This window comes from Salvelinus alpinus, chromosome 6 (genome assembly GCF_045679555.1).
Source record: "Salvelinus alpinus chromosome 6, SLU_Salpinus.1, whole genome shotgun sequence".
NCBI classification, from domain to species: domain Eukaryota; kingdom Metazoa; phylum Chordata; class Actinopteri; order Salmoniformes; family Salmonidae; genus Salvelinus; species Salvelinus alpinus.
The window spans coordinates 56,626,993-56,650,804 of NC_092091.1; the positions used below are offsets into that span (position 1 = coordinate 56,626,993).

The window sequence follows — 23,812 nt, forward strand, 5'->3', positions numbered from 1 at the left end:
TCTCACCGTGTTTTACCCCCACCCACCTTCCTTCCTTCCCTCCCTGTTCTGTTCTTTTTTTCTCTCTCTAACTGATTTTCGTACACATCTGCAAGAGCCCCCGCTCTTTCAATCTTTTCTCTCCGTCTCATTCATTCAGTTTTATTTCCCTGTCAACTTCAGAACCGATCGATCACATTGATCAGGTGAGTTGAACGCTTTGATTTCAAGTCATGTTTATTCGTTTGATAAGTCATTGTTTTCTTTGTCATGTTTGATGCTTTCTGCTCACTCTGACCGTCTTTCTCTGTGCCTTTGTCGTTGATCCTCTCATTTTCTCTGGTGTCCATCTCTACATCACCTCCCGATGTTCACACCTTTCGCCCCCAACCGCTCTCGACCCCACCACTTCAAAAACATTTACAAATATATAACCTTTATTTAACAAGGGGAAGTCAGTTAAGAACAAACTCTCATTTACAATGAAAGCCTACCTTGAACAGTGGGTTAACTGCCTTGTTCAGCGGCAGAACACATTTTTACCTAACAGCTTGGGGATTTGATCCAGCAACCTTTCCACTAGGCTATCTGAACATGACAGTGTTTTGGGGCAGCACATTATGTGACCACACTTGATTTCTTCTTTTCTCATCCTGTATTCCACTTCCTATTTAAGCAGGACTTAATATTCCCATTGATGTTCTTGATTTCCGTTTTTTCACGATTGAGAATTGACCAAGCAAAATTAGCATCGTTTTGGTTGTGTTCAAGAAGGATTTAGACTCCTGAGGATGGACATAGTCATTCCAATCCAATCCAACTTGATTTGTTTTATCAGTTGGAAACATGCACAGACACAATCAGTTGTCCGTTTTAGAAATTCATGTTGGTTTGAGTGTTGGATTCTAATAGTTCTCTGTGGGCTGGGCCTGGTTACCACAACACAGCTCAGCAATTGAAGCACTACAAAGATTATACTGACAGAACAGATGAGGTTATATAGTCTATAGTTCTGCTTTATTACTTGAATTGAGTGAAAGAGAGTAAATTGGCCATACAGTGGTTATTGACCTCTTCTGTGTGTGCTGTTGTTCAGGAATGTAGAGAAGGTTAGAAGGCTTTGCAGTGGTCCGAATCTTCAGTTACTTAAGTGTTTCTGCTTTCTTACTGGAAAAATTCAGCCATTCTGAATCTGCGATAGCAATGTGAATGTTTAGACTGGGTGTTCTATTTCTTTTTCCTCTCGTGGACCTTCTTCTGCTCGTTCGCATGCGTTGTCAAATGGTGGTTCAGTTTGCAAAACGAGGGAGGATGCGGGACAGGTGGCTCAGCCGCAAGCAGTCTTAAGTTCCTGTTAACAGCAGCTTCTGGAGCACACCGCCATTTCCTGTGTGTCGGTGCGTGCGCACGCTAGCGCACCTTTGTGTTTCCGATGCATGAAATAAATCTTAACATAAATATGAACTTGAAGTCCCTTTTGTTGTTACACTTAAAATAGCAAATAAGTTGTGACCTACTTTGGTGTTCTGTTTCTTGTTCTCATTCTCCACCTCATATGAGTCTTTTAGGCCTGTGTTACATTTCTTCCTATCACCCACCATGTTAGGCTGACATCACCTTATCCTCCATTTCTCTCTCTCGCAGTCACAATGAAGGCCAATATCACCCTGGCTCTGAGCATGCTCTCTCTGGTCCCCTTGATCTTCGCCCATGAAGCCACGCATGCCTCTAATGGAACTGTCAACGATGACACACAAACTACAAAGACGACCGCGAGAGATGGACTGTTGAATGATACCGGGACCTCCACTGACCAATCCACAACTGAGAAGCATGACAGAAGCATGCATGGTCATCATTCTGGCATGACAATAGCCCCCCCGAATGGTACACCCACATCCACAGAGAGTCAGACATCTGCAACATCAGGAAACACAACCCAGCAGACTGAAAAGACCACATCCCCCCCACTCACTAAGCAGACAATACCTACATCTCTTCCCAAGACCTCCCCCACCACCTCAACCACTCCATCCCATATTAAACCCACACCTGCTCTGTTAAGTACGTGGTTCATCGTGGTCCCGGTCATCATTCTTCTCATACTGATTACCGTGCTGTGCTTCTACAAGTGGAACACCCGCCACTCAGGCCAGGACAGCTCCGCCCCTCGGCTGTTACTGGGTGTCAGGGAGCGCATGAGGGGCAGGGTTAGAAGCCTGGAGGATTGGCTGGGGCTCAGCCTCTGGCCCGGGAAGAGAGTGGTGGAGGGGGACGAGGAAGAGGGGGACGAGGAAGAGGGGAAGAGTGGAGATGGAGAGGCTGCTACAGGAGCGACAGGGGGACAGGATGTAGGAGATTCCTCAGACGACTACTCCAGTTTAGACGGGATTGACCTCAGCGAGAGAGCCAAGAACCTGGAGGATGAGGAGAAAAAGGAGGAGGCGGTGAAGGGAAAGAGTGGGAGCGAGGGAGGCCAGGATAACATGAAAGGAGAGAGGACTGATGGAAGGAAGGAGGGTGGTGAAGAAGAGCGAACAGGGGAAATCTCCGGTGAGGGAGATACTTGTGACCTCACAGCACTGTAAGGAAAGAGGGAGGAAGGGGTTAAGAGTGGGATAAAATAAGAGAATTGTTGAAGATGTTAATTTTGTGACTCAATTCACTCTTCCTATAGAGTCTATTTTTCATTTAAGCATGTAAATGTTAATTTCAGCCAAATATATTTTTTTGGTAATCCCTGTTACATGTGTGTTTTAATAAACCGACTAATAGATACCTGCTTCTAATTTATATTACACACATTTGCACAATTCACTATTTCTGCTAAAATAAGTTGACGTTGAAAAAAACTGCGTTCACGTGTATTTGCTTGATTTTCAACTGCACCTACACTTATTTTTTTAAACAAATATTGAGATTTGTCACTTCAAAGTAAATGTCCTGGACTAAATTATAATTAATTTGGTTGGAGGTAGGTGATTGTGTGTCATTTCTCTCACCTGTGGTAAGTTGCAGGTGCCTACTGGGTAAAAATAGCCATTCAATCAGTTTAGTGAAGAGAAAACAGAACATTCTGCTGCATTGACCTCCATTGAAAAAGTGCAAGGGCGCCAAAATACACCGAGTACACAAAACATTAAGAACACCTGCTCTTTCCATGACAGACAGACCAGATGAATCCAGGTGAAAGCTATGATCCCATATTGATGTCACTTCTTAAATCCACTTCAAATCAGTGTAGATGAAGGGGAGACAGATAAAGTAGGGATTTCCCCCCCCAACTTAACGTTAAGGTGTCCCTAATGTTTGGTGTACTCAGTGTATTTGACCGCAACCGTACGTGTGCAAGAGAAAGTTTTCAGTGATTATTTAATCAGTGTTAGAATTATTCAATTATTAGGACTGACCCACAGGTCAACAGCACAGTTAGGGAAATATATCCCACATTACCTCTAGACTATGGAGGCTTTTGTTCAATTCCTGTGACAGACAGATGGACTGACCATACAGAGCCAGACAGACATGGCATTAAACCAAAATGAATACCAGAGTCCAGACATTCAATATGTCTTTATTCTTCAGGATTCTGCAACCCAATCTTCCTCACCACATTAGCCAGAAAAAATCGAATCAAATATTCCACTTTGATCCAGAAAATATCAGTCCATTAAATAATACTATATTTCAATGAAATATACATTTGTCAATATTATTTCCCTCCCCAGACCAATATATGACATATAGATAAGAGGTCTTGTGTCCTCCAAAACGAGTCCTCACAATTGTAAGACAGGATGGTTTATGAAAGAGCCATGGATAAACAGAGTTCGCCAAGAATGTGAACGGGTGCCACGTTGACACCAGACCTGGGTTCAAAAATCAAATAGTATCCATTTTCTTTCATCATTTGATTGAGGCTGACTGGAGCGCCAGATGGGCAGAGTTCCGACCATTGGTCCCATTTCGCCAGACAAGCTCAATCAAGCAGAGCTAAAGCGGTTAGAAAACAAATACTATTTGAACCCAGGTCTGCCCACATATACAACAGTTTGCTAGAACTATGGTTCTACGTGACATGAGTAAAGTAAATGGTAGGAGTGCATGTTGAAAATAAAAGGCTAATTCAACATCGCTTCAGACACATGGGACTCATACATATGAGCCGGATTGCGTCACAGCTGTAATACGAGCTCATGTACAAATGCGGTCGTTCCCATAAATCAAAAAATACTATATATTTTAAAGATGATCTTTAAGCTGAGTGTCTATTTTACACAAGTGTTTTTGGAAATGTGCGTCATTCAATACTTTAATTCCTGCATTATGACAATGATCACTAGCCTAAAATGAACCATTTAGAGGTCGACTTTGGGAACGAAATACGGTCCAACTCTGCCTATTTCTCAACTTCCAAACAGAAAATGGGCTGTGCCTTTGGTGGTTCATTGATGTGTTTTTCTGGTCATGCGTGCCGCGACCAAGTTCGCTACGCTAGCCAACGTAGCTAGCCAGGAACTCCTCCAGTACATGTGGACGACATGTCACATGATTTGTTTTATGCCAGAAACTGTGGAGCTCAGGGAGAAATGCCACTTCTGTAGTGAAATGTCTTATTCATCAATTTTTTTTTTTTTTTTTTAAAAGCATTACATAACCTGGTATGATAGTGCATTGATCAGTTATACAGTTTAAAGCTGTTATTTCTGCCCAAAGTCGACCTTTAACATTTTGATAACAGCAATGTCAAATGCTTTGGCAGTAGTTGGTGTTCTCTTTGCTTATGTGCCAAGTTGAGAAACATTTCAAGTGAAGTGGCTGGATCCCAAACTGATAACTCGACCCGTTCCCTAAACTCTTGTGGACTTCCCTTAGTGGGTCTGTGACAACTGGACATGTAAAAGCAGTGGCTGGCCCTCGTAGCGTAAGCAAGGTCAGGGTCAATTCCATTTCAAGTCAATTCAGGAATTAACAGATATTGACCCCACCCTTGGTAGCTGGTTCTGACTAGAGGGAGTACAGCTACGACCAAAAGTTACTTTTATGCTGCAGGTTAGGCTCATTAACGTGGCAGGTTAGGAGACCTAGGTTAAGAAAAAGGTTAGGGTTCGCTAAAATGATCTCCTAACCTGCTACGAAAAGTCACGTCCGGTCGTAGTACTTCCCTCTAGTCACAACCCTGGTAGGTGGCGGTGGGCACCAGCCCAGCACTAACACATCTGATTCTACTAGACTAATCAGCAAGACCTGAATCAGGTGTGTTAGTGCTTGGCTGGAACAAAGAGCTATACACCCTGTAGCTCTTCAAAATGACCACTAAGCTCACCCCCATTCAGACCTCAAAGGAATGAGTCAACGAGGGTATAAGGGGAAGGGCGAGTGCGCAGTATGGGGTTTGGGACTCAGCCTATGAGAAACACAGGGCCTCCTGAGGACGGCCGCGTTCCAGACGGACTAGCAGTCGTCTGCCCGATGTCACAATGCCTGGATAGGTGTTAAAAATATCAGCTAACCACATCGTATGATATAGCAACCAGCGCCCAACTGTCGATGAAGTGGCAGTCAGCCATTGGTGGATGCGCGCGGCACGACTGCAAAGTAAATCGGCCTGGAACGCGGCCAAAAGCTCGGACTCCTCCTGACTCCGCCTACTCCAGTTCATCTCCGGTTACCCTTCTGCTTCTTGTTCCGGCCCGGCGTGCGGATTGGCTGCGTGGCGCCGTTGTCAGTGGGCGGGGCGGTTGGCGGGAGATGGAACGAGGTCTGGGAGAGAAGGTCCGACTCGCTCTCTCCTCCCCCTGATCCTCCTGTGGACTTGGCGAACGACCCGGGGAGAGAGAACTTGAGAGGACTGAGGAGAGAGAAGAAGAACAATAATAGAAAGAAATGAGACATTAGATAAGGGAAATACATATCAATCATGGGGTGGGGTTGAGGTGTGTGTGTGTATATTATATATATATATATATGGCGTGCATGTTTATGCATATACACTACCCTAAGTATTTATTTGGACAGTGAAGCTAAATCCTTTCATTTGTCTTTATACTCCAGCATTTTGGATTTGAGATCAAATGTTTCATATGAGGCGACAGTACAGACAGTACAGCCACCTTTTATTTTAAAGTATTTTCATACATATCTGTTTTACCGTAAAGAAATGAAAGCACTTTATGTATCTAGTCTCCCCCATTTGAAGGTCTCATATGTATTTGGACAAATTCACTTAGTGTATTAAAGTAGTCAAAAGTGTAGTATTTGGTCCCATAATCCTAACACATGACTACATTACGCGTGTCACTCCAAAAACTTGTTGAATGCATTTGTGGTTTGGTTTCATTTCAGATTATTTTGTGCCTTACAGATATTAATTTGAAATAACTGTCATTTGAGTCACTTTTATTGTAAACAAGAATAGAATATGTTTCTGAACACTTCTACATTAATATGTACGCCATCATGATTATGGATAATCACAAATTAAAATCGTGAATAATGAAGTCTGAGAGGGTTAGGCATAAATATCATTCCCCTCCCCCCAAAAAGTGTTAACCTCCCCTGTTATTGGTAATGGTGAGAGGTTATCATGTTATGGGGGTACAGTGCCTTCAGAAAGTATTCACACACCCCAAATGTATATATTGAGATTGTGTCACTGGCCTACAGACAATACCTCATAATGTCAAAGTGGAATTATTTTTTAGACATTTTTTTAAAATTAATTGAAAATGAAAAGGCACAAAAATTTCTAAAAATGTTTTAAAAAATTAACTTTATGTCCTGAATACAAAGCGTTATGTTTGGGGCAAATCCAACACATGACTGTGTACCACTCTCCATATTTTCAAGCATGGTGGTGGCTGCATCATGTTATGGGTATGTTCATCATCTGCAAGGACTAGGGTTTTTTCGGGGGGGGGGGGATAAAAAACATCCTAGAGGAAAACCAGGTTCAGATTGATTTTCAGACTGGGAGACAAATTCACCTTTCAACAGGACAATTACCTAAAACACAAGGCCAAATATACACTGGAGTTGCTTACCAAGATGACATTGAATGTTCCTGAGTGGCTAGTTACAGTTTTGACTTAAATCTATTTGAAAATCTATGGCAAGACTGGAAAATGGCTGTCTAGCAATGATCAACAACCAACTTGACAGTGCTTGAAGATTTTAAAGAATAATTGAATTCAGGCTTCAATAACAAAATGTGGAATAAGTTGAGGGGTACGAATACTTTCTGCTAGAGATATGGGACCAAACACTAAAATGTTGATTACTTTAAACACACTAAGTGAATATGTCCAAATACTTATGACACATTCAAAATGGGGAGACTAAACGGTAAAACAGATATGTGAAAATACCCTCACATTTAAAAAAAGGTGGATTTCTGTACTGCCGCCTCATATGAAACATTTGATCTCAAATCCAAAATGCTGGAGTAGAGCCAAATTAAAATATATAGCTTCAGTCAAAAACAAATCCGAAGGCGAGTGTATGTCCGTGCATACGTGTGTGTGTGTGTGTCACCTGATGGGGGTGCGTGGACTGCTGTTGTGTCTGCGTACGGGACGTGTCCGTGGCTCAAAGGAGAAGCCCTCCTTCAGACTCTCCAACACAGAGGGAGCCACATAGGTAAAACCCTGACAGACAACATCCATTAATGAATTATATAGGATGACTAGTCATTCCAGCAACACTTTCACTACTGTTGGTTTGGGAAAGACCAGAATAAGAGGTGTTTTATTAAAGGTGAGAACAGGGTCGCGTTCAATAATACTCGCAACTGAAACCGTTTTAAAACTAAAACACAACCTTTTATTGGACTAGTCCCCATTTGTCAATTTTGTTCCGTTTAGTGCCAAATGAACATGACCCATGTGTCAGGTTGAGAAGAAAGCGTGAACCCATGACAGAGAGAGGATGTGAAAAGAGGGAAATTACTGAAGGAAAAGATGAAGGGAGCAAAAGGCGAGAGATGGAGCGGTGAAAAAGGTGGACAACGGAGGTAATCGTGGTCCCGTGTGGCCCAGTTGGTAGAGTGTGGCGCTTGCAATGCCATGTGTGACCAGTACTGAAAATGTATGCACTCACTACTGTAAGTTACTCTGGATAAGAGCATCTGTTAAAGGACTAAAATGTAAAAGTCTCACAGTGAAGGCGTGTTCGTGCTGGTGGCTGATTGTGGAGTCGTCAGGACTGTCCACCGGAGTCTGCTTGGTGAACCTTGTGTCAAACTGACTCACGTCCTCATCCGACTGCTACAGGGGGTGAAGCGAGAGAGAGGAGAAAAAGAGAAGGGGAAGTGGTTGAATAGAGAGAGAAATGGTAAGAGAAGATAAATAAATGCGGGGGATGAGAGTACGTTTACATGCACACTAATAATTAGATCTTCAACTGATTATGGCAGTAGGCCGAGCACAGCAATAGTCATGTAAAGACTTTACTCTGCTTATCATAATCTAAGTAAGGTCAAAATCAAAGTAAGCATACGCCGATTAAAACACCTGGTTTTCTGAGCAATCGTTTGAATTATTAGGAGGTGTAAAACAGCTCAATTGGTGTCCCAGCAGCGCAAGCCTCCGTCTAATGTACGAGTGAAGTGAGTTCGAGTGCATGTAACCGTACTCAGAGGGATGGAGAAACTGTGCTCAGAGTGTCATGCCACAGTTTCAAACTTCACAGGTACCTCCTCAATTATTTAAAAAGACCCAGTACAGATTTGACATGTTAGCTATTGAATAAAAAAGGGACTTTTGAGAGAGTGACAGTAGTATAGTGGTCGTACCAGGCATGGCCTGTAGGGCGGCTCACACCTCTTATTCAGCAGGTCGTCCCAGTTGATGTGTCTGAAGAAGGGATGCTTCTGTAAAACCGGCAAAAAAAATAAAAACACGCAGCACTTAGAATCTATCCCTGTACAACGCAGGTATAGGCTCATGAACTATTGGATTTTGTTCAATTGCCATCAGTATTAGCGCTGATCATAAAGCAGGGTCAGGGTACATTTCATTTCAGTCAATTCAAGGAGGTAGACATTTCTGTTCACTTCCTGAATTGACCCCAAGCCTATCACAAAAGGTTGACGATGTCAATAGAAAACGTCTGTCTATCACCTGTATGTCTTTGCAGTCTGCCGCACTGGAGCCTAGCCTCTGAAGAGGACTCTTCTTCAGCAGCTACACACAGAGACAAAAAAGATGGAGAGAGCGAGATGATTATATATGTCACTTGCTTTGGCAATGTAAACATATGTTCCCCTGCCAATGAAGCCCTTTGAATTACATTGAACTGAGAGAGATGAAGAAAAAGAGATGTAGCGAGAGAGGAGAGACAGAACAAGAGAGAGTAAAGGCAGTGGGTGAGAGAGAAATTGACCTCTATTCTTAGGATGATGAATGTTCTTCAACCTAACCAGGTGGAGAGGTGTGGGAGTCTCTACCTTTTTGATCATGTCTCGGGCGTCCAGTGTGAGGTAGGGCGGTAGGTTGAGTTTACACTTCAAGATCTTATCAATGGTCTTCTTCCTGTTCTCAGCAGTGAACGGAGGCTACGAGGGAGTGACGGGGACAGGCGGGAAGACCACAGAGGTTTGAGTCAAACGTCTTTCAAATGGTATCTGATTGGTTTAGAATAGTGGCTTACTGTACTTAACACTCAGAAGCATCAAAAACGTTCCCAATAATTTTTCCTTCATTCATGTAGGCGCTCTCCCTCCCCCTTCTCTCTGTCTGTCTCTCACCGAGCCCGTCATCATGTCATACATCAGGGCTCCAAGACTCCACCAGTCCACCGCCCGGTTGTGTCCTGTACGCGTCAGAATCTCTGGAGCCCTGAGAGCGAGAGAGGTGGAGGGCGAGAAAATGTAAGAGGGAAAGAGTGAGGGGATAGAGAACGCAGGGAAGAGACTTAAGTAGAAGAGTCATAAGCATTGGCTGTGATTCGATTCTCAACCTTCTCCTAGAAGTGTGAACTGTTCACTCCCCTTCATGGATTGAAAGAGAACCCAATATGCGACAGATTTGTATGCGAATATCCTAAAATCCGAATAAATAAAATCTGCACATTTTCCCCACCAAACAGAATTGGTGCGGATAAAAAAAAAAATCAAAAAAAAATCAGTGTGTGATGACGTAGTGCACGCAAAAAGTAATTTTTCGCTTAAGTTTTCATGTACGGAACCAAAATCTAAAATTCTGTGTTTCATTAGCATTTTCAACTCTACCTACAGTTTTGTCACAAACTGTCGCGTTAAATAGCAAATGTACCTACCCCGGTCTTGGCACGTGCGCTCAGATAGCGTGCGCGCAGGTAAGCTAGTCTACATGAATAGATAAATAGATTCTATTTTGGATAAGAATATTTTTATATGTCAAGCATCGATCATCATGTGACCAGAATCAGACTCCATATTTATTGGAAAAAAGCATCAAGATCAATGTGACCTTTCACCCCCCCTGTGAAGTTTATCATAAGTAACGTCATCTGTAGCCTAATAAATTGAATGGTTTTGCCCAGTCGTAGTGGGACGACCACACACCATATCATCTCGTGACTCTCAAGTTTACTTCAATATGATGGTTATTACATCAATATGTGCGCATAAAGGAGTTTCCACCGCCATTTCTCGTATAATTCATTTTACAGAAACAAAAAGATGTCGATTCAACAAATTATCTGTTCGCATTACTGTCTAGCTACCCCCCCTTTATAAAATTGTACCATCATAACTGTTGTGATTTATTTTATTTACGCTATGACTTTAACTCGCATAAAAACAGTGGCTAAAAATGTAGTTAGTGTAAGGAAAATGGTGGAAATGTCACACTAGGCCATGCAGCCCATGGACTCACATGTACTCTATGGTCCCACAGAAGGTGTGAGTGACCGCTCCGTCGTGAATGGACTCCTTACACAGGCCAAAGTCAGTCAGCTTGATGTGTCCTGGGAGACAGAAACACAATATCTGTGTCAATTCTAAATTCTAACATTAATCCAATCCATAGCAGATCAATTATCAAAAAATATACTATTTTAATCTCACGGACATTGATTTCTACGTAACAGACAGACACACCTTGGTGGTTCAGCATGATATTCTCTGGTTTGAGGTCTCGGTAGATGATTCCATTTGAGTGGAGGTGTCCCAAGGCAAGCACGATCTCGCCCAGATAAAAACTGTTTGTCAAAGAGGGAAAAACATTTATTAAACACTCCTCTTTACGCATGCGCAACACATACTGTCAAACTATTATCTCATCTTCTCCTCCTCTCTTCTACAAAATGTTGACATGGAAATCCACTGGCCTCAGCCTCACACTTGTATCCTTTCTCAATGATAACCTGAAACTAAGCAGCTCTCGCTTGCTTTTACCAGGCTGTGTCCTCCATGAAGATTCCTTCTTTCTCCAGCTGCATGAACAGTTCTCCACCTGATAAACAAAAACAAGATGAAGGAGACAGAGCAATAGAAGTGTGGAAGTTGAAGTGGCAGGATTCAGAGATAGACATGGTTGTCCTACCCAGGTCCCCTCCCTCCCTCCCTCCAGGATGAGGTCAAAAGCATACAGCAGGTCCCTCTCCCTCCCTTCCCCCGTCGCTCACCACTGAGACACTCCAGGATGAGGTAGAGTTTACCCCCGGTCTGGAAGGCGTAAAGCAGGTCCACGATGAAGGGGTGCCGCACCGTCTCCAGAACCTCCCGCTCTGCACGCGTGTGGGCCGTGTCCTTGGCGTTACACACGATCTTCGCCTGGCAGGGAGAGAACGAGAGGGATGGGTGGAAGGAGAGAACGAGAGGGATGGGTGGAAGGAGAGAACGAGAGGGATGGGTGGAAGGAGAGAACGAGAGGGATGGGTGGAAGGAGAGAACGGGATGGGTGGAAGGAGAGAAAGGAGGAGGGGGTGGAGATAGGAGAAAGTCAGTTGTGTATTTAGAGATATTACATTTTGCCCTGGTACCGTAGCAATGTTTAGAGCATTCTTTTGGTTGATTAAGAGGAATCGTATGTACCTTCTTTAAAACCTTCATTGCGAATATCTTCCCTGTCTGTGCACCCTGCACTTTCCGTACCTGGAAAACCTGCAAGTCGAAATACAATTGTTAAATAGGTCGATGACAAACGGGATGAGTTTCTGATCAGGAGCATGGTGTATATCGAAGTACATTGTGAAGCTGAAACTCTTAGAAATGCAAACACGCACTGATTAACCGACAAGTGCGCACGCGCACGCACACACACAAACCTTGCCATAGCCCCCCTTGCCCAGCACACTTAGCAGCTCAAAGCTGTCTGGTCCGATCCTCTCACTGTCTCTGTTGACAATGGCACTGGTCAGCTCTATCTCTTCTGTCTGAACACTAAGTGAGAGGGGGATAAGAGAGAGTTAGGAAGAGGGGAATGAGTGAGGGTGAGTTTAAAGGATTCAGTGAAAGATCAAATCAAATTGTATTAGTCACATGCGCCGAATACAACAGGTGTACACCTTACAGTGAAATGCTTACTTACGAGCCACTAACCAACAATGCAGTTGCAAATGAGTAAGAATAAAAGTAACAAGTAATTAAAGAGCAGCAGTAAAATAACAATAGCCAGACAACACAAAGGGGGGTACCGGTACAGAGTCAATGTGCAGGGGCACCGGTTAGTTGAGGTAATATGTACATGTAGGTAAAATTATTAAAGTGACTATGCATAGATGATAACAACAGAGAGTTACAGCAGTGTAAGAGGGGGGAAGGGGGGCAATGCAAATAGTCTGGGTAGCCATTTAATTAGATGTTCAGGAGTCTTATGGCTTGGGTGTAGAAGCTGTTAAGAAGCCTCTTGGACCTAGACTTGGTGCTCCGGTACCGCTTGCCGTGCGGTAGCAGAGAGAACAGTCTATGACTAGGGTGGCTGGAGTCTTTGACAATTTTTAGGGCCTTCCTCTGACACCGTCTGGTGTAGAGGTCCTGGATGGCCAGAAGCTTCTTTTAAGTCTCCTGAGGGGAATAGGTTTTGACGTACCCTCTTCACGACTGTCTTGGTGTGCTTGGACCATGTTAGTTTGTTGGCGATGTGGACACCAAGGAACTTGAAGCTCTTAACCTGCTCCACTACAGCCCTGTTGATGAGAATGGGGGCGTGCTCGGCCCTCTATTTCCTGTAGTCCACAATCATCTCCTTTGTCTTGATCACGTTGAGCGAGAGGTGTATATCCTGGCACCACACAGCCAGGTCTCTGACCTCCTCCCTATAGGCTGTCTCGTCATTGTCGGTGATCAGGCCTACCACTGCTGTGTCATCTGCAAACTTAATGATGGTTTGGAGTCGTGCCTGGCTGTGCAGTCATGAGTGAACAGGGAGTACAGGAGAGGACTGAGCACACACCCCTGAGGGGCCCGTGTTGAGGATCAGTGTGGCGGATGTGTTGTTACCTACCCTTACCACCTGGGGGTGGCCGTCAGGAAGTCCAGGATCCAGTTGCAGAGGGAGGTGTTTAGTCCCAGGGTCCTTCGCTTATTGATGAGCTTTGAGGGCACTATGGTGTTGAATGCTGAGCTGTAGTCAATGAATAGCATTCTCACATAGGTGTTCCTTTTGTCCAGGTGGGAAAGGGCAGTGTGGAGTACAATAGAGATTGCATCATCTGTGGATCTGTTAGGGCGGTATGGAAATTGGAGTGAGTCTAGGGTTTCTGGGATAATGGTGTTGATGTGAGCCATGACCAGCCTTTCAAAGCACTTCATGGCTACAGATGTGAGTGCTACAGGTCGGTAGTCATTTAGGCAGGTAACAGTGTTCTTGGGCACAGGGACTATGGTGGTCTGCTTAAAACATGTTGATATTACAGACTGTCAGTGATAACACGTGGCAGTTGGTCAGCGCATGCTCACAGTACACGTACTGGTAATCCGTCTGGCCCTGCTGCCTTGTGAATGCTGACCTGTTTAAAGGTCTTACATCGGCTGCGGACAGCGTGATCACACAGTCTTCCGGAACAGCTGGTGCTCTCAAGCATGTTTCAGTGTTATTTGCCTCGAAACGAACATAAGTAGTTTAGCTCATCTAGTAGGCTCGTGCCACTGCGCAGCTCCCGGCTGTGCTTCCCTTTGTAGTATGTAATGGTTTGCAAGCCCTGCCACATCCGTCGAGCATCTGAGCCAGTGTTGTAAGATTCGATCTTAGTCCTGTATTGACGCTTTGCCTGTTTAAGGGTTCGTCAGAGGGCATAGCGGGATTTCTTATAAGCTTCGGGGTTAGAGTCCCGCTCCTTGAAAGCAGCAGCTCTAGCCTGTGGCTCGACGCGGATGTTGCCTGGATTCCATGGCTTTTGGTTGGGGTATGTACGTACAGTCACTGTGGGGATGACGTTGTCGATGCACTTATTGATGAAGCCAATGACCGATGTGGTGTACTCCTCAATGCCATTGGAGGAATCCCAGAACATATCCCAGTCTGTGCTAGCAAAACAGTCCTGTAGTTTGGCATCTGCTTCATCTGACCACTTTTTCATTGATTGAGTCACTGGTGCTTCCTGCTTTAATTTTTGTTCGGTTCTATTTCTCAGAGTAAAAACACTCAACGGACAATATGAAAGCTTAACCAAGTGTATTCTGCCCAGAGGGTCAATACAGCTGCATTCAGACAAATACATGTTTCCACCACCACAAATATATATATACACTTCAATTTAGGCACTCCTTCTCTCCAATCTTTTATGGTTCGACAGGAAGACGCAATGGTTTATTACCTTAAGGGGATCTGACCTGACCTCAACCCCCTTGATGCTTAATCCAAAGATCTCCACCCGTATCCCCTCTAGCAATCCTGTGACTTCCTCCCATCCACCCCAACACATGCCAAAGCCATCTGGCTCCTACAGATAAACCTTAACTTCTGATGTAAAAAACAGTCTCTATCACTACTTAGATACTATACTTCTGAGTATAACAATGTCCCAAGTTTAACCCAGAATCTGACAGTTTGTAAGCAGGAATCAGGAGGATAGAATTATGGTCAGATTTGCCAAAATGAGGAGAGGGAGAGCTTTGTACACATCTCTGTGTGTGGAGTAAAGGTGGTCCAGAGTTTTCCCCCCCTCTGGTTGCACATTTAACATGCTGATAGAAATTTGTTAAGACGGATTTAAGTTTCCCTGCATGAAAGTCTCCGGCTACTAGGAGCGCCGCCTCTGGGTGAGCGTTTTCCTGTTTGCTTACGGTGGAATAAGCTCATTCAGTGCGGTCAGTGCCAGCATCAGTCTGTGGTGGTACGTAGACAGCCATGAAAAATACAGATAAACTCTCTAGGTAGATAGTGTGGTCTACAGCTTATCATGAGATACTCCACCTCAGGTGAGCAAAACCTTGAGATTCCTTAGATATCTTGCACCAACTACTATTTACAAAAATACATAATCCGCCGCCGCTGTTCTGTCGATACAGAGTATAACCAGCCAGCTGTATGTTGATAATGTCGTCGTTCAGCCACGACTCCGTGAAGCATAAGATATTACAGTTTTGAATGTCCCATTGGTAGTTTAATCTTCCTTGTAGGTCATCGATTTTATTTTCCAAAGATTGCACGTTTGCTAGCAGAATGGAAGGCAGTGGGGGTTTACTCGATCGCCTACGAATTCTCAGAAGGCAGCCCACCCTCTGGACCCTTTTTCTCTACCTTCTCTTCACGCAAATGACGGGGATCTGGGGAAGCAGTATATCATTCACGTCAGGCTCATTAAAGGAAAAAAAGGATTCTGCCACTTCTTGGTGAGTAATCGCAGTTCTGATGCCCAGATGTTATTTTCGGTCATAAGAGACATTAGCAGCAACATTACATAGAAAATAAGTTAAAGATTAAGTTACAAACAACGGAAAGAAACTAACCAAAAACCACAATTGGTTAGGAATACGTAAATCATCAGCCTTGTTCTCCGGCGCCATCTCGTCAATATAGTCACATGCAAGAATGGTGAACAAGTGACTAAATTCAGAGTTCCACTTACGGGTCTGTCTCTGCTAAGGTGAAGTCACAAACGTCATCCTACAGAGCACAAGAGGGACAGAAGAGAGGGGGTCAAAGTTAATTCACTGTAGAGAAGTGAAGGGTCACTGCCGATAGCATTATTTAATATCACAGAACATGCATACATCTTTGTTTTGGGGAACAACTTTGTAGTTTATATGCTGTTTATTATGGGCGTTTTCTTCACTACACTGAACACAACCCTGATCTGACGCTTTGATAGCAAGTTAGTTATGGAAGCAAGTTAGGGTACCTAACAACAAAAAAGTGTCCTCAAATCCCCAACAAAACAAGTGACAAATCCCCACCTCTGCATCGCTAAGGTCTTCTGACTCCAGGTCAATATCGAAAACACCAGCCATCCTGCGAAATAAATTAGAGTTATAGATTAGCTAGGTGTGATATGTCATTACAAAAACAACGACAGAGAGTTAGCAATGAAACACGCAGTTGTTGTTACTATCCAACTAGCTATGCCTGACATGTGAAAATACTAAGCAGCTACACTGTCAAAGCAGGACAAGAAGCTGGCGTTATCTAACGTTACCCTAGATGGGATCTAGGCAGGCGGATCGGTCTTATGGGTGAAGTTTATGCATTAGAGAATATTTCTTACTGGGCCCGCGGGCAGGGATGGCAATGCTAATGCTAGCTAGCTAATGCTGTTGAGCGTTGTCAACAGGCATAGTTGGAGATAGTTGACTAAACTTAACGATTTACGATGGAGTTCAGCGGTGACTAGTCTGGGGGACAGGAGCTCCCGACGTTACAAAGACGTTATCAAAAACTAACTATTTCAGGACTCAAAAGAATAGCCCGCATGGTTGGGTGCTGAAATCAGTAGTTATTGATAAAAACGTAATTTATGTGATGTCGGAGTTCCAGTCCACTCACAGCCACACTCGTCGCCTCCATCTTAAAATCGCATTATTTAGTTTAATCGGCTAACGTTAGATTCAAGAGAACCAGAGTCAGAGAGCTAGCCAGCTCATGTGAAAGTTCAGACTGTGTTGGAATGTAATGTTAGTAAGACATTAGAGAACCAAGTTTGTTGCGTCACTTGAACTAGTTAAAATGACAAAATTGACTGTATCAAACATACATATTTATGTAATGATCACATCGGGTTGACAGCTAACGTTACCGCTAGCTAGTTACGTTAACTTATCACCTGTGAGTCGTCTTATGCAGTTAACGTTCGTTAGCTAACCTAGCCTAGCATTTCACCTCGGCTCATACCTTCATTCGTCGTGACCAGAGTCAGTGAGCTTATAAGGAACCCAGGTTGGCTGATTCCACTTTCCTTGCCGTGTCGCTCGGAACAATCTCGTTTGATCTAAACTGTAGTCATAAATAAGAATACGATTATCTTAAAAAGCTGTCTGTCACCTCGCTCTGGTCCTTGTTGCTGTTCTGATGTTTGTTTCTCTTGGCATGTGTGATTGAACTTTTACCTTTTTTTAGCTACGTCATCAGTAAAAGTCTTGCGATTGGCAGCTTTTTATTTTATAGCAGTACATCAGTTTATGGCACTGTTTTTTATTTTATTATAAACAAAACAGAACAATCAATATACAATGTAAAATCACAAATATAGCAAGATACGTACATGAAAAAAAGTTGATAGAAAAGTGGACATGGGCATTTTGACAAGTGCAGACATGGGTCAGAGAGGCAATTCCCATTGGTGGAAAAAATTGCATTCCAGCTCCATAGAAGCTGTTCAGGGGTCAGGGACATTGTGGTCTCTCCACCAACTGGCTTTATCCCAGTTTCACTATCGAGGTTATGGACATTATGTAATGTCAAAAGAAGCGCACTATATAGGGAATAGAATGCCACGTTTTTGTTATTATAAGGATGACAATGATATTTATATCTCTGGAGACAATTCAACTATTTTATCAAACTGATAAAAAAGTAACAAAACCTAAGAAAAAACCCCACTCCAACAGATGCGTTACCTAGCCTATTTGGAAGTAACAAGCAGTCTTTGTTTTTTGTTATTGTCTCTGGCTTTGTCTGTTTCAATCAAAGGTAGTAGCTCTTTTGGTGGTTTCATTTCTTGGGTAAACAGAAGTGAGAGAGAGAAAGGCCACTTAGGCCTACAACCTATACACCTCTGTGAGTGCAGCTTCCTGCAAGACCAGTCCATAACACACCAGCTCAGAAGCAACTGTTGTTTCACCTATGAGAATACAACACCAAACCATCACACTATGCATGCTACCATTTACGACAAAGCTTCTTTTTTTTTTTTAGGAGGAGGCTTAGGCAATTTTGTATAAAATCATATGTTTCAAGGTATGACGCTGAAGGTTTGCAAATGGCAAACCTGATTTGGGCTGCTAACTTTTTTTTAATAAAGGTGGCCTACATCTGAAAGGAAGTGGAACTTTCCCGGAACTAGTGGTTTTACAAGTAAACATAACTGTCCATTGTCAGACTGGAACCTGTGACCTGTAATTCTGCTAGTAACAGCACACAGAGAATGGCATCTCTTTGGTTTATCTTAATGATTTGTGAGTACAATTTATTGGAATTTCAGAGGGTCTTCTTAATGAATAGCCTGATTTGATTATACATGTTTTTTTCTTCTTCTTTGATTGAAATAGAACAATTGCCTAATGTGTTGTATTCTATCTATCAAACAGTGTTCATTGTCAAGCCACGGCAGTCTGTGGAGGAGTCTGTGTTTCGAGAGGTCCAGCTTGGAGATACTGCCATTTTGCTCTGTAATATCTCTTACCATTACGAGATAACCTGGTTGAAGCACAAACCTGAGCAGACTCCTGCCGTTTTAATGTGTGTGAGTCTAAATGGTGGAAATATCATCTATGGGCACGGATCCAATCTTCATTTCGAGGCAGAGATTGCCAACAGGTCATTGGCATTGAAAATCAAGACCGTTGAGGATGCAGACCGTGGATTGTATTACTGCATGGGAAAGGTTGGGAAAAGTATGATGCTTGGGGGAGGAAGCAGACTTCACGGTAAGAGGGGATTTTTGCTCGTCAAAAACATACGTGTATTTTTCACAAAATCCTTTTAATATCATGTTTACTCTCACATTCATCTTGGCATCCAGAGCCAAATCTCACTTGCGCTGGCCAGCTACTTAATTTAGAACATTTTAATTGTTAAATCTGTCACAAAATAATATTCTCACTTTATGTTCAGTCTCTCCAACTGTGAACTTTGAAGTTTACAAACCTATTCATCATCACTGGGGGTACACCTAATCATCAACCGATCTCATAAGTCATTTATGTCACTATTTTTCAGTGTCTGGCCTTGAAGCTATAAATGAATCTTCTACCACTTATGAACAAGGTAACATAAATCTAGAAACAAAATGATATTACAACTTAAATGCTGTGTCCTACTGCATTCAACACTAACAAAAAGGTAAAGTTAACCCCTGCCTCTCTCCTATACTTCTCCTTTTTAGCTTCGCCTGCATTGTGTAGTTGTACCTCCGGGCTCTCCTTCGCTCATCTGCATGCAGCTGTAGTTGGACTGGGTCTGTTGGGGATGATACTGGCAGTTTGCATCACTCATCACAAGACCAAGAAAAGAAACATGGCAACCTAAATGGTCTGGTCAGAATAAGCTGCTCTGTATGCTTTTCTTGCTCAGTGTGTTTCAGTGTCTGATTACAGTATAATGTATAAGAAACCTGAATGCTATAGTCCTACAGCATGTATTTTGATTATTTATGTTAAGACAAATGATATTGTGGTCAACAGCTCTGGAATTTGGGTCAAGTTTATCAGGAAGGAAGGAATTATTTTGTCTCAGTCTGTAAGATTTCCTGCTGCATATTTTGTCATTCGTATTTGTATTGCACTTGGGCCTTTTGAAATTAAAATAAATAAAAGACTGCATGAGGGCTTGGCCTACAATGTGACTTTATAATAATAGGAAAAGGAGCTAGACTTTTATACTAACTTTCACCTACTGTCTGTCCCACCTCTTTGCAATTTAATCAGAAATGCAAACATGTGTACCGGTAGTCTGTACACTACAAAATATTTTTGCAGTGAGTTGTTGACTCTACTGTCTATGGAACAAATCGATTAATTAAGTACATGTCCAATGCTCATACATTAATTGGTTCTGTGTGTTGTTGTAAAGCTAGCAAAACAAATCGAAGAGCAGACAGACACCTGTTCTGACCTGTCTGCCTAGCTAAGTCTCAACAGTGCTCAGGTGAGTTATAAGCAGTTTTAGATTGAAATTATGTGTAAATATGCTGTTGCATAATGCCGCTTAGTTTAGCATGTTTTTTCCCCAGCTATCCAACAACATTGATAGCTAGCTAGCTAGCTAGCCATTGAGCGTGCAAGCATTTAGCTAGCTACCTCTACTTGCTAGCCAGCTAATGTTAGCTAATGTCACCTAGTTTAGCATCTTTTTTGTTGCAGCTATCCGTGCCGTGCCGGGCCAGACGTGACGTGTATAGCCGCAAAGGACATTTTTGTGACCTTAGTTAACCTTTTCTGCTGCTTTTGAGACACGGTTCAATCCCACCTTGGGGCACTACTTGTTGAGTAATTAAAACACTAAACAATCACAATACTGTAACTACTGGTCACCCTATGTATTATTATTCTATTATGTATTCATTATAGAATTCTGTCAGTTATTAATGATAAACATGTTTTACTGCACTCTAGAGTTTTAGGCCTAGATATCTTACAATGTATTTACATATTTATAGACTGTGTGTGTGAGAGAGAGATGCATGTTGTCTTCATTTTCCCTTGTCAGCCACTCATCTCTGCTTTTTTGCTTCATAAAAAGCTGAGGTCTGGAACTCTCCAGGTCATCCCTCTCTCTAGTCTTTGGTTGCCTAGTTTTTAAATCGCTACATTCATTCATTGTGGAGAACAAACATCAGTTTGGCCGGAGCGATGTGGATGGGTAGCAAGGAATGGCCTTGGTACATACATTTTTGGGGGATTCTGTATTGTGTCAGGTTGACTGTTGTGTCCTCACCTTTGTTCTGATCATTTCCACATAATCTCCAAAGTGTTCCCCAGTTGTAAGGCAGGTCCTCACCAGAAATCACCGGCAACAACGTCGCCTATGGGCACAAACACACCGTCGCTGGACCAGATAGGACTGGCAAAAAGTGCTCTTCACTGACGAGTCGCGGTTTTGTCTCACCAGGGGTGATGGTCGGATTCGCGTTTATCGCCGAAGGAATGAGCGTTACACAGAGGCCTGTACTCTGGAGCGGGATCGATTTGGAGGTGGAGGGTCCGTCATGGTCTGGGGCGGTGTGTCACAGCATCATCGGACTGGACTTGTTGTCATTGCAGGCAATCTCAACACTGTGCGTTACAGGGAAGACATTCTCCTCCCTCATGTGGTACCCTTCCTGCAGGCTCAACCTGACATGACCCTCCAGCATGACAGTGCCACCAGCCATACTGCTTCTTCTGTGTAGCCATCTTAGGCGTCTCACATCTGCATTCCTCATGCCTCCTTGCAGCATGCCTAAGGCACGTTCACGCAGATGAGCAGGGACCCTGGGCATCTTTCTTTTGGTGTTTTTCAGAGTCAGCAGAAAGGCCTCTTTAGTGTCCTAAGTTTTCATAACTGTGACCTTAATTGCCTACCGTCTGTAAGCTGTTAGTGTCTTAACGACCGTTCCACAGGTGCATGTTCAGTAATTGTTTATAGTTCATTGAACAAGCATAGGAAACAGTGTTTAAACCATTGACAATGAAAGCCTGTGAAGTTATTTGGATTTTTACGAATTATCTTTGAAAGACAGGGTCCTAAAAAATGGACGTTTCTTTTTTTGCTGAGTTAAATATATATATATATACATTTTTTAGGGGCTGAGTTGTATATAAATCATTATTTTTTTGCTCAGAAAACTTGGGGGGGGGGGCAGTTGGGGAACCCTGAGAAGACGTTCAAGAAATTTGTATCATGACATTGTTTACAGTCACAATATTTTCTTTGTGCAGATCAGATGTCATTACATGAAAAAACCATCATCAAGCGTTAAACAGATTCATGTCATAGTTCGCTTATGACATGAATCTGATTTACACTTGATGATTACTGCACAAAAAAAAAAAAATACTACTGGAATTTAAACCATTGAGTAAATCTGTCCATCTATGTGGTGAGATAATCATATTGTCCAGCAGAGGGCGATATCACCTTGTTAATAATTCAGTTGAATGACTTCCTCATCTGTGAATTACATCATGTCAAGCTTTTTAAAGCTTCACATCACAGACCTATTGGCCGTTTAAATGATCACCTCCTCCTTTGTACAATGCCACACACCCTCGCTCGCCTCATGATCCCAACCAAAAAACAAAGTGTTTGTTTTCGGACACTGTGACCATAAAAGTGGAACAAGCGTGGGCAAAATGGAGATAATGTGTCTGCTGCCAAGTAGAACTTGTGCAATCAAGGCCCGGCTCCCTTCAACAACCCTCCAACTCTTAGCCTACTACAATTACCTTTTGGTTTCATTTCCAAAATAAAAGTCTAGAGCTTGTTTTAGAACGCATGCCCTGCACTTTATTTGGCTAGTAGGCAAATAGGCCTACATTAGGTTATAATGACTCTATTACGGCATTCCTCCAGAAAAGGCATCTTCTGAGGCTGAGGGGTGCTTTTCCAAAAGGCATGGTGCTGTGGGTCTGCATGGAGATCACAAGCTCTTCGACTTGGCAGCCGTGTCGTGATGGACGGAATAGCCTGTACAGAGACTACTTAAAACCACGGCAACAGAGATACTGTGAAGTGTGGGAATAAGCTTATGCCAGACTTAGCCTACGTTTAACCTCTCCCTTGTTCATTTCAAAATCCATATGTTCATGACCTGATTCATATAAATCATGTCAAATTATTTTTTATTCATATTAACCCCTCCTACAGAATATGCTTTGGCAAGATTTGGAGTGATGAAATAAATATCAAAATATTCTATGAAAAAACTATTTGAGTGGCAAAGACTCCAGTGGTCATACATAATTCATAGATTCACCAAACAGCTATTATTATTCTGATTCATTATTCCTGGTAGATACTAAAGTGTATGATTCATTATTCCTGGTAGATACTAAAGTTTATGATTCATTATTCTTGGTAGATACTACTGGTTATGATTCATTATTCCTGGTAGATACTACTGGTTATGATTCATTATTCCTGGTAGAGACTACCGGTTATGATTCATTATTCCTGGTAGAGTACTGGTTATGATTCATTATTCCTGGTATATACTACTGGTTATGATTCATTATTCCTGGTAGATACTACTGGTTATGATTCATTATTCCTGGTAGATACTACTGGTTATGATTCATTATTCCTGGTAGAGACTACTGGTTATGATTCATTATTCCTGGTATATACTACTGGTTATGATTTATTATTCCTGGTAGATACTACTGGTTATGATTCATTATTCCTGGTAGAGACTACCGGTTATGATTCATTATTCCTGGTAGAGTACTGGTTATGATTCATTATCCCTGGTAGAGTACTGGTTATGACTCATTATTCCTGGTATATACTACTGGTTATGATTAAAGACAGAGCCCAGAGAATGGGATGATACAATATTGAAATAGTCATAAGTTGATAAGGTGCATGCATGGGGATGGTCACGTCACCTAGAGATATGCCCATGCTGTAGAGATATATCTAGAGGACTGAAACTTCACTGTTGTAGGCACAATACAGCTAGTGCTATCTAGACTTGCGGTGGCAAACAAATCCATTACATTAGAAACCTAAATGTGAAGTAAACTCAACTGAGGAGTAACAGACAATGGAGACTT

General features: G+C 42.7%; 2 protein-coding genes across 3 annotated transcripts; one reads left to right on the forward strand and one right to left on the reverse strand.

Annotated features, from left to right (window-relative positions):
- LOC139578948 (uncharacterized) lies at positions 1-2,757 on the forward strand. Its single transcript, XM_071407102.1, has 2 exons — positions 1-185; positions 1,624-2,757. The coding sequence occupies exon 2, from the start codon at positions 1,629-1,631 to the stop codon at positions 2,565-2,567; it is 939 nt and encodes a 312-aa protein (XP_071263203.1). The 5' UTR covers positions 1-185; positions 1,624-1,628; the 3' UTR covers positions 2,568-2,757.
- Positions 2,758-3,537: 780 nt separating this feature from the next.
- Positions 3,538-17,432, reverse strand: LOC139578947 (ribosomal protein S6 kinase beta-2-like). 2 transcript variants are annotated; one of them, XM_071407100.1, is made up of 16 exons: positions 17,232-17,432; positions 16,301-16,355; positions 15,973-16,010; positions 12,229-12,343; positions 11,996-12,064; positions 11,587-11,734; positions 11,357-11,414; positions 11,060-11,160; positions 10,836-10,926; positions 9,725-9,815; positions 9,425-9,532; positions 9,099-9,161; positions 8,771-8,848; positions 8,136-8,243; positions 7,513-7,625; positions 3,538-5,830 (listed from the first exon to the last, which is right to left on the reverse strand). In XM_071407100.1, the coding sequence occupies exons 2-16, from the start codon at positions 16,352-16,354 to the stop codon at positions 5,638-5,640; spliced, it is 1,428 nt and encodes a 475-aa protein (XP_071263201.1). In that variant the 5' UTR covers position 16,355; positions 17,232-17,432; the 3' UTR covers positions 3,538-5,637. The 2 variants fall into 2 exon arrangements, with proteins under 2 accessions (XP_071263201.1, XP_071263202.1); XM_071407101.1 differs by lacking the exons at positions 16,301-16,355; positions 17,232-17,432 and having other exon boundaries at positions 15,854-15,980.
- Between the last annotated feature and the right edge of the window lie 6,380 nt (positions 17,433-23,812).

What these genes read in the sequence shown, in the direction of transcription:
- LOC139578948 (XM_071407102.1), top strand. Translation starts at nt 1,629, where the DNA reads ATGAAGGCCAATATCACCCTGGCTCTGAGCATGCTCTCTCTGGTCCCC.
- LOC139578947 (XM_071407100.1), bottom strand. Translation starts at nt 16,354, where the DNA reads ATGGCTGGTGTTTTCGATATTGACCTGGAGTCAGAAGACCTTAGCGAT. An exon ending in ACCTTAGCAGAGACAGACCC is followed by an intron (nt 12,344 to 15,972) that starts GTAAGTGGAACT and finishes CCTCTCACTTAG; the next exon opens with TGTTCAGACAGAAGAGATAG. An exon ending in AGCACGAACACGCCTTCACT is followed by an intron (nt 7,626 to 8,135) that starts GTGAGACTTTTA and finishes GTTGTCTGTCAG; the next exon opens with GGTTTTACCTATGTGGCTCC.